General features: G+C 34.2%; 1 protein-coding gene across 2 annotated transcripts in view; it reads left to right on the top strand.

Annotated features, from left to right (window-relative positions):
* Window positions 1–27: 27 nt before the first annotated feature.
* The window catches only part of LOC149478705 (eukaryotic translation initiation factor 4E transporter-like), a 33,387-nt gene continuing 22,421 nt past the window's right edge, over window positions 28–10,993 (top strand). Inside the window, exons 1-7 of one of the 2 annotated variants that reach the window (XM_089709038.1) lie at window positions 28–481; window positions 5,479–5,650; window positions 5,734–5,812; window positions 6,486–6,708; window positions 8,112–8,367; window positions 8,896–8,988; window positions 9,624–9,692. In XM_089709038.1, the coding sequence (XP_089565164.1) occupies window positions 403–481; window positions 5,479–5,650; window positions 5,734–5,812; window positions 6,486–6,708; window positions 8,112–8,367; window positions 8,896–8,988; window positions 9,624–9,692 (971 nt within the window). In that variant the 5' untranslated portion in view covers window positions 28–402. Of the gene's footprint in view, window positions 482–3,572; window positions 4,206–5,478; window positions 5,651–5,733; window positions 5,813–6,485; window positions 6,709–8,111; window positions 8,368–8,895; window positions 8,989–9,623; window positions 9,693–10,993 lie in introns of those variants that run through there. The other variant, XM_089709037.1, reaches the window with a different exon arrangement.

The following is a 10,993-nucleotide window of genomic DNA, read 5'->3' as shown; positions in this document are numbered from 1 at the left end:
AAATATTTACATTCAATATTTATATGATTTGGTCAGGTAATACAGGTCTCAAAAGGCATATGGCGGACGTTTTATATATTTTTGCATTGAAAACTGATAAATTCTTTTAGTTATGAATATCTTGTGACCGCTAGAGCGTATTTGTTATATTTAGATGATAATCGTTAGTTTTTAATGTGTAAATAAGTTTATTATACTTAAAGTTGTGTACATAGTATTTTCGTTCGTGGACGTTTTATCCGTATTGTATAGTGAAAAACGAAAAGTCTGTGATATAAACAATACATAGGTGATAGAATAATTTGCTGTACACTTTTGTAAATATTGTATAAATATTTTAGAATTTTAGTAGAGTTAATATATTGAGCGAAGACTGAGGTATTTAGTGCGAGTTTGCAAGCTATGTCAGCTGTGAGTCTATTGTCTACATTGAAGGAGAAACCAACGGACGAAAGCCAAATAGATGAAGTTAACCAATCAGGTAAATTCATCACTATTTCATATTCCTTGCAGTTTTATCACCTACCTTCATATTATGGTTAGAAATATTAAATGACCTACTAATGATGCTAACCAACTTTCAAATTTAGATGCCCTAGAAGATTCCTATAGATTCCAATAAGTTTCTAACCACTGCATAAGTTACCTTTTGCTGATATCCAGGTCACACAACTTAGCTAATTTATTTTTTCAATGACAGTTTGGATTTTTCCAGATTTAATCAATCATAATATTGTCTTAGCAGAAACAATATAAGATGTCTGGCTCCAATGAGTACCTTGGTATTATTTTTAAAAAAAGGACATCATAGTCATTCTTACACTATTACCAAAATTTTGGTAAATGTTTACACTTTACAAGCTTGTTATCTGCATACTGCAGCATTTTTAAAATGTAACACATCTGTCTGTATAGGATTTTCTATTATACTGTGTTGAGGAATTCTAAATGTTTTGTTTCGTTATGTAAGCGATGAGGAGAAACTTTTATGAATATAACACATCAATTAATCATACTTTAGATCATCAATAACGATGTTTCAATAGAATTGTATCATAGGCAATATAAGATGAAGGTACAATCAAAGAGACATGAAGTATGCAGTTCACTGTCCATATTAAAAGTATGGAGTATTTATTATTCGACCAAGCCAACTAGACGCTCGGGTGGAATGCGGCCTCCCCGCCCGCTTACCGCCTCAGGTACCGCGTTCGCCTTAGTACGGTTCGCAGCATCGACGCATTCATACGTTTCGCATTGCTAGTTAATTCTGTACTTTTTATTATTAATCGTTAAAGCTTGTTGTTGACTGTTAAGTTTTTTGTTGTTATTTGTTTAAGTTTATACTGTGTTGTTATTCATAGACAGCCCTCGAAATGGGGAAAAATAAGACTATTCATAGCGGAGAGCGAACAGTGATATTATTAATATTTTTTTTTTGCTATCTGTACCCGAGACAGGGGCGGGTGACGTCACAGTTGAAAAGGGTCTAGTTGGCTTGGTCACGTAGTACTATGTATTTGTTTTGTTCTTTATTGTTTATAAACATAAATGTGTTTTGGGAATGGGAATTATAAATTAAATTTAAATACATTTGTTGTTCTATTACAATTGATCGATAAGTTGATAGAAATTGTAGGATATTTTTTATACATGAGCTGTGCAAGATGGTTTCATCCACAGACAAACTTACCGGAAAAATCAAGCATTGCTTTAATAAATTATATATAAGTGATACTGTTATAAATTATAAAAAAAGTTATGTCCACTTATAACTGCTGAATAGATTTAAATGTTTTATAGTTTATACTTTGTTAGTTTTCGCTGATCAGTATTGCGGAGCGCGCAAGTAGTATGTAAAATTTGGTGGAAAACATTTGAAAACTATGGTCAGTAAATTCTTGGTGATCCGTTTTCAATAATTTAGGTGTAATAAATACTTAAATAGAAGGTAAAATAGGAGTGTTCATAGATAATAAAAGGCTTCTCATAACATATTTTGTCAAATATTTGGTGGCATTTTAAAATGTACAACAAAATGAATGAAGAAAAAATATAAATATAATATTTTTTAATGATTTGCATATTTTGTTACAGCAAAAGGAAAATAATAGAAAAGTATGGTATCATATTTAACCTTTTTATTAATATGGTTTTCTGAGTTACTTTCACAGGATCAAAATCAATTGAATCAATATTTACAAGAAGGTGAACTGAATTCCTATATCAAAGGTAAATTAATCAAGTGAAAAGCAGAATCGAGATTCTCATATTCGAATTCTCATAGTAAACTGTAAACTAAGGTAATGCAATGAAGCACAGCTTGTATTTCTATTCTAAATTTTATATTTTTACATATGATTTTATCTTGATAACATATTATATTTTATCAGGTACCGAGATAGGTACTGTATATTTTCATAATAGAAATAAAATTAGAATATATTACGATAATGCTGGAAATGCAACAAACTTTAATTTTTCATACTTTTTTTTTGCAACCAATTCTATAGGTATATAAAATATTGATCTGTCCTCAATGTATAAATAATAATTAATAAACAACTGCAATTTTAAAGTTCATATTGTGATTTTTTAAATTGCATGTTCATAAAATTTTATAGTGTTTTTCATAAAAACATTTTTACTTATAATTGGAATGCAAGGTGAAACAGCATTTTAAAAATACATAGAATAAACAGGCACTAGTTCAAAGGAAGATAAATAATGCATACACCTAGATCCATACACCTAGATCCATACATACAAGTTCCATATAATGGATTCAAAAGTAACGGTGAGGGTTTTATCCCCTCGCTATGATTGAAGGGTGCAGTAGGGCTCTGAAGGTCAAGGGTAATCTCCCCTTGTGAAATATGTCACAATTGTGCATGATAAATACTTGCACAGTGGTCTAGATTTGTATTTTTTTAATGATAACAGATTTGTAATTGTGAATTGCTTATTATTTAACCTAAATTGTATTTGTGTGTCATCACAATATATAATGTGGTCGAAAATGCTTAGCTCTGCTTGATGATTCAAGCAAATTGCTTTGTAATTTTTAACTTTTTAATTTATTGAAATGGATTTTAATTACTATGGATTACAATAATTATTTTTCTATCAGCAAGGGCTGAATACTATTAAGAGGTAAAGAAATGGGCAAATAATTTCTTTATATATCAGCATGTCTAGAAAATCTGAAGGTACACACATAACATAATTATTAAGAAAAATGAATGTTAATTGTTTTAAAACCATATGTTTACTAGGCAATATTTAAAAATAGTCTATGAACTTGAATATTCAGTCTATAGAATTATGCAAACTTTATTAAACGAAATTTTGTATTAATTGTCCAAAATAATATAAAATTTATTAATTTATTTCAACCATTATTACTAAAGTATTTGTATCATAATTACAGTTGTCAATTCAAAGTAGCTAGTTATAAACGTATTTTTATAAAATTTAATCAGGTAGTTTATAAATTAACTGCTACAGATGCGAGAAAAATTATTAAAAATCGCGAGGGTAGGTCTAAAACTTCGAACTGGTAGCCATGATCAGAAATCATGAACAGTCTTTGAGACATATTCGTTGGCAGCGCGTGTTCGCGATTATCCTGGCGGGATACCCTAGTTTTCCTCCGTGCTTCTCTTAATCTTTTAACATCTTCACGCGAATTTTACGACAATACGTAGCTTAGGAATCTTTAAGCCTCTCGTAGAAAAACGCGCGTCGCTGTGTCTCTAAGACTTTTTAGTTTAGTCCTAGATTTAATTTTTTTATATTATTTATTATTATATTTTATTGTTTTAATTTAAATTGTATTTATATCGGTTTTTAATTTTATTAAGATTAGGTTAGTGTTAGTTAAGTTACATCGAGTCGCCATTTTGTTAGGCCGCGTCACCGTTTTTGCTGCGTTTTCGTTATGGTTAGCAAGGAAGTGGTAGGCGATGTGGTGAAAACGGGAAGGAGGAGACGCCGTAGGGCCGGTAGGTCTGCTCGACGACGGGCAAAAAAAATGGCGAATATGTCCGGTACGATTAGGATCGATGACGATATGCCGCCCATGAAATGCGCCGTGCATTCGTTTCTCCTTCGTTACCAAAGCGCGCTGAGAAAAGTCCCTACGCAACTGCCTCCGAGGATCCACGCCGGGCCGCCCACCAAGAGGGTTAAACGTGTGTCGTGGAGTAAGTTAACAGTTTCCTAACGGTTTTTCAAGATTTAACCGTGACCTTGAAATTAGAAAGCTAAATTCTTGAATCTTACAATGTTTTGGATCTGAAATAATTGGCACAGTATCTTGTGTACATTTTTCAGTGATATACTGTTTAAATTAGCATACTTTCGCCAATGATTGCGCATAAATTTGCAATGGATGACTTACAACTTCGATGTTGTAAAGAATTCAAAAAAAATATTTAATGTTTAGTCTGTGATTTATTTATTGGTATTGCCAAATGGCATCAGCAATATCTTGTAAACGAGGTTTATTTTACTGCATTTCATAATTTAAAATGTTAAACAAAAGTTTCTCCTTAGCGTTTATAGTAACTATTAGAAGTCTATTAATAGCTACCGTCGTGTATGTACTTAACGTAATAAGTTTAAATTAAGTTATAAGAATCTATCGGACTTATATGCCGACCTCCACGAAGCTTGAATTTGAATGGATTTTAATATTTTTTAACAACAATAAGGTACTTTTTAAACGGAGTAATTTTAATACGTTGATTGATTATTGATTATACTTTATAATTACATATTCACTAATTAATAATGAATTAACAACTTTCCCCTTATATGGGAAGCCATATTTTGTCCCTTTTGGCATAGTTGGTTAGCACATTAGCTTTGTAACCTAAGTAAAATAATTACTAACTTTGGGTATGGCACTGAACATTATACTGTTAAGTGTAAGTATAATTTTAGGGTGACGTATAAAAGTACTATAGGTACACAATACATGTGTGTACGTATGTACGTAGCCTCAAAATTATAAATACCGTTGGATAATCATATTTCCTGTGTGATTACAATACTTATCATTCTTTATGTAATTTACTAATGTTCAATTTTTTGATAGAATTGCAAATTATAATTTAACTGTACAATATTAAACGCTAAACATTATCCAGCCTTCTTTCTTCTGAAACACGACAATAAACATCCATCCATCTAACAATACCGTATACATTACGCTGTTATGTCCACAACATATGAATTTCCAGTACCGTGTATAATGTCGTGTACATTACCCTGGAACGTCCACCATATCTATCTATCTAACGTGCACCACATAAGAATGTGTCAGTACCTGTACGTTATGCTGTAACGTCTGCCACATCTTTTTATCAGTATCGTGTACTATATCCACATACCAGTAACGTGTACGTTACCCTGTAATGTCCACCACAGATGAATCTCTCTGTACCGTGTACGTTATACCAGCGTGTCTTGCAGATCACGACGAGAGCGGCACGTCGGGCGGCGGCGGCGACCCGGCCGTGCTGGCGGTGGGCCCGGCGCGCCGCCCGCTGACGTATACCCGCGATGAGCTGATGCGCCTGCGCAACTCGCCGCTCGTCAAGCAGGGGCTCGAGAACGCGTTCGCCGGCAACGATGTTATCGCGCTGTGAGTGTACTATTTGTGTTAAGTTATCTATAACGTGTTCTTTCATTGAGCTTTTTTTTAAAATATGTCTAATTTGTTTGCAGAGTACTGAAAAAACGATCTGATTCGCCGCATGAAGAAGACAAGGGGGCAAAGGGCGATGCTCCCAATGAGAATCATAAGGTAATGTGTAACTGTATGTTTTTCAATAACTTAAGTTTTTTGTTTTTGATCTAGTACAAATTCTTACGAATCATTCTTGTATCTTTGTGTCTATAATTATTGCACACCTCAGAGAGGTATTGTTCTATTTAAATATTTTATATTAAGGAATTATACTACAAACAAATATTTTTATTGTAATTTGTTACGCACATTTCAATTTACAGCATTTCACCTAATTATATGGATAAGTTAGTTTTCGATAAGACCGTTTTTAGGGTTCCGTAGCCAAAATGGCAAAAACGGAACCCTTATAATTTCGTCATTTAATATTATTTAATTTGCAACACAAACACATATAACAATAAATATGGGTACAAACTACAATGCTTATTTAACTTAAGACCTTAAAGACCAATTGTTGAAGTGAAACTTCTTTATCGGGGTTGGAAAAAAATTTAGTGTAACATTTTTTCGTTACGCGCTATCTTTTTCTTATCCCTACCACGCGTGATTCGACGTATTTCTGTAAAGTTGCATATAGTAAATTATTTTTTGAAAAATAATGTCATAAAAAAGTTTCACTTCTTACGTGTGTACACTAGTACACGCACACATTTTTATCTATTTATTATTGCAATAACATGTGTCGGCTATTAGACTACAAATTACAATGTTTGTCTCTGTTCGTTAGGGCGTATACGGTCGCGAGCGGCGCTCAGCGGACCCGCGCGAGCGCGTGCGCAAGGAGAGCGAGACGAGCGGCGGCATCGTGCTGTCCCCGCAGCGCCGCTCGTTCGTGAGCGGCTGCGGCGCGCCGGCCGCCACGCTCGCGCAGCCGCCGCAGCTCGCGCGCACGCGGCCCGAGTCGCCGCTGTCTGGTGCCGCCGCGCAGCCTGTGCAGAAGACTGAGCAGGGTGAGTGTACAGCAGGCAGGGTGAGTTGGTCTAAGATCCGAATATAGGTCGACCTTCACCGGCGTGATAATACAATGAGACCAATTTTATAATTAACTAGAGGTCCGCCCCGGCTTCGCCCGCGGTACATATTTCGCAATAAAAGGTAGCCTATGTCCTTTCTCGGGTATCAAAATATCTCCGTACCAAATTTCATGCAAATTGGTTCAGTAGTTTAGGCGTGATTGAGTAACAGACAGACAGACAGAGTTACTTTCGCATTTATAATATTAGTATGGATGTAGTCTATTATAAAATCTATTAAAGATAGGTTGACTGAAAAAATCCTGGACAGGACATTTTAATTAATTTATTATATCACATTTATTATAAAATTGGTCTCATTCTTTTATCACGCCGGTGAAAGTCGACCTATATTCGGATCTTAGACCAAGTGGAGAGCGTAGAGCAGGCATGATGAGGGCAGAGCAAAGTTTGGGCAGCGAGCAACAACTGTTCTTCCCTCCAGCTGCGTGCCCGCGCAGCAGATAGATACAATTGAGTATGGTGAGTGTAGAGCTAGTACAGCGCTCTATTGATGTAACACGCAGATAGAGCAAAGACTAAGCAGGGGGAGAGTAAAGCGAATTTAGAAAATGTAAAGCGATGGAGCATAGAGCCAAACAAACCATGTCCCGTCTACGCGCCTTGCGCCTACGCAATTTCAGAAAAATGAACCAGGTAAAAGTAGGAAGCGAAAACAATTCTTTTTGTATGTAAAATGTACTCTCTCACGGCCTTTGAAATATGGTTTTTCTTTCAATAAAAACCATTGTTTGTCTGTAAATACAAAATATAATAAAAGGCCTATAATAACGGCAGTAACAGGTGACGCGTATCTCAAGACATTGATACGACGTTGTATGCTATTGCCTACATTTCACTAAAAAGTCATAATATTTCATTGTTTTTATTTAATAAAATTTCAATCTTACCACAATTCAGAGTTGCGTGGTAATTTAAATACAGTTTAATTGTTTGAAAATTATATAAATTAAAAAAATGAGACTATAATAATTTGCTTGCTTTTCAATCTTCATAAAAATTGGTAGCAGCCAATATTTATGATATTAAGGGCCGATTTTTCAATGCTTGGATAAAACTTATTCGTCGAATAATGTATAAAACTACCATTTTAAAAACGTATCCTAATTGCTCGTATTTGACAGTTTACGTGACATTTTAATATTATCGTGTAATACTTTATTGGACGGATAAGTTTTATCCAAGCATTGAAAAATCGGCCCTAAATATCATAACACACTGCACACTTCTCTGACAGTTTTTTTGTCTATGTTTGAATTTGGTTTAAAAAGTTATTATTTATATTTTGACACATTAATTTATTCACTAAATAATTCTAGCCGGCCGCCGAATCGGCTCCGGCCGGATCATGGTCCGTGACGTTCCAACCGCCGGGTGGGAAGAACCGGAATACCGTCCGACGGAGATCTACCGGCCCCCGGGTGCTCTACGTGACCGCGAACGTGACCGTGACCGTGAGCGGGACCGTGACCGTGACCGTGAGCGGGAGAGAGAGAGGGAACGGGAGAGGGAGAGAGAGCGGGAGCGGGAGAGAGAGCGGGAGCGGGATGAGCGGCGGCCTAATGGGGATAATAGGTGGGTGGTGTATTTATTTATTTGTTGCAAGAACATAAGTCATGCATACTTTAAGTATAGAATAATAATATACACAAAATATGTTTTGTTTATGAATATAGAAGAATATAATATAGAAAGACCACAAAGTATGTCCTATATGTATATAAAAAAACAAGCTTTATGTAAACCAAGAAGCTTATATCTAATACACTGGAGATTTCAGTATGAACATTAACTTGTTACAAGAAAATATCGCTCACCTAACTTGGCAAGTTAGTGTGAAAGGGATAAAAAAACATACAGGCGTCATTCAACGTCATATTTTCTTGTTACAAGTTATTGGTCATAGTGCAATCTCCAGTGTATTAGATATAAGCTTCTTGATGTAAACAGATCAAGTCACAAAAGACAAATTGTCAAAGAAGTGTCAATGCATATTTAACACTAGACACTAGACATTGCTACAGAATGTTTTTTTTCTATATAAAAAAGATCAACTGGATTTTTTTATGCTAGTAATATTGAATTGAATTATTAATTCGTCAGGTTCGAGCGACGTTCGTTTACCAGAGACTCCTACACCTCTGACATCAAGAGGGAGAGGGACGATCGATTCAACAACGAGAAACATAGGGACCGGTAAGTTTGTATAATTTAGAAATTAAAGACTTTTTAACGGATTTTAAACGCGATTTATTCATTCTATTATTTTCCCGACGTTAGGTTAGGAGGAATAGTGGAGGTAGTTTACAAAAACAGCAATTTTTGAATGACCGTTAAGACGTATAACATCTCAGTCTCCCCGTGACCACGCTCGCTGTAAAGTGTTCAAAACGTCGGGAAAATAATAGAATGAATAAATCGCGTTTAAAATCCGTTAAAAAGTCTTTAATTTCTAAATGTATAATACTCGCGTAAAATCAAACATTAGAAAATACCAAGTTTGTATAATGTTTCATCTTTTAAGATAAAGGACAATTTTCTTGTTGTATTAAATAGAGGAAAACAGTAATAGCTATTTTATATGTTTGTTTTTAGTTAGTCTTTCACTCAATAACATCTGATCATATCCATATGAAATTAGGTACAAAAATAGATTTTGAGTCTGGATTCTGTTTACTACATAAATGGATTTTAATAAAAAACTGGATTACTTACCCATTTTGCCTCAGTGTGAGTGATATCCAGCTTGTAAATAAATATATTTATCTAAACCACAAGCCGTAAGCTATTTTTGATGCAATGCTGCAAATATGTAAAATTCTGTTTTACAGACAGGACAACCGCAGGTCAGGTGGTCGCTATTCTCAACGACGCTTTGAGAAGGAAGATGAACCAGAATGGTGAGATTTTACTATTTTGAAAAATTTTGAAAAAGTGTCTCATTTGTATTTTTTTAAATTATTATTTGAAGCAAAATTTTCAGAATATAATTTTTGAATCCATTCTCACTTATTCGATTATTATCCTAAGTTCTACACTTAAAAAAAAAAGATTTAATTTTTATGGACCTAATTCAAGATGAGTAGATTCATTCAAAAGAATTATTGAAATGAAACTTCTTTATCGGGATTGGAAAAAAATTTAGTGTAACATTTTTCCGTTATGCGCCATCTTGTTCTTATCTCTACCACGACGTATTTCTGTCAAGTTGCATATGGGTGAAGTCCAAAATATTGACGTAAATGACACAATAGTGACACAAAATGTTGTGCGATAGTGACACAAAAGTCGCACAGAAATTTACACTAGTGTAACACAATAGTGGCACAAAGTGGTAGCAAAAAACTATAAAGTTGAGGTTACATTAGGAGTTATAGAAACCTATAGTTTTAAAAATAGAAAAATAGACATCAATATCTAAATTATTTTCAGACGAAATTAAAACAAAATTATAATCTAAGAAAAGAAAGGTTTAATAAGTCTCCAAAATTTAAAGTTTATGAAGTGGTCAGTTTTTTTTAGTGGAGTAATTGCTTCGACGTGGCAATCGGAAATCATATTTCCATATTCACTGCTAGGTGCTATTTGTAACTTTTTTTTTCAGTTCTTCATAATCTTCTTCCATTTTTGCCATACGTTGCTGTTGTACTCTCATTTGATTAAAAAGTCTGTGATAACCTTTTTTCAAAGTGAGTACGCTATTACGAAGCTCTGTATATTCTTTCCGCAATTTTCGTTCAATTCGTCTTTGAATATTTCGGGCAATGGATTCCAGGTTGTATTATGGGATATTCATCATCTTGTGAAGCGTTACTTCGAATAGTCTGTTCTGTGTTTGTTGCTCTTGGTCTATCTCTTAGTTCATTAAATTGTCTCCATTTTTTCCTTCGTTCTTCTTTTTGTTCTTCTGTCAAAACAGCTGTCTTGGTCTTGTACAATTGTTTTGTCCTTTCTAAATTCCTTTTTTTAAAGCTTCAAATTTTTCAGGATTATCTTTTTTTAATCGTTCTCTATATCTTTTGGACTATTCTGCCGAAGTAAGTGTCATCTGAAAGTTAAAAAGAAAAAATGTCTTATTTCATGCCTATTAGTCGGCTTGTTACGACCAACAGTCTAAATTTGCCACTATAGGCAAAGTATTTTGGCAGAATTTTTACTTGACAAAAAAATTAAAATATGTACTTCCTGAATTCCAAAAATA

The sequence above is a fragment of the Colias philodice genome, chromosome 21 (assembly GCF_061535455.1).
Source record: "Colias philodice isolate Cphi_HAF_F1 chromosome 21, ilColPhil1 Martin Lab GWU primary, whole genome shotgun sequence".
Taxonomy (NCBI): Eukaryota; Metazoa; Arthropoda; class Insecta; order Lepidoptera; family Pieridae; genus Colias; species Colias philodice.
The sequence above is the reverse complement of the archived record's forward strand: the minus strand, read 5'-3'. Positions and strand labels throughout refer to the sequence as shown.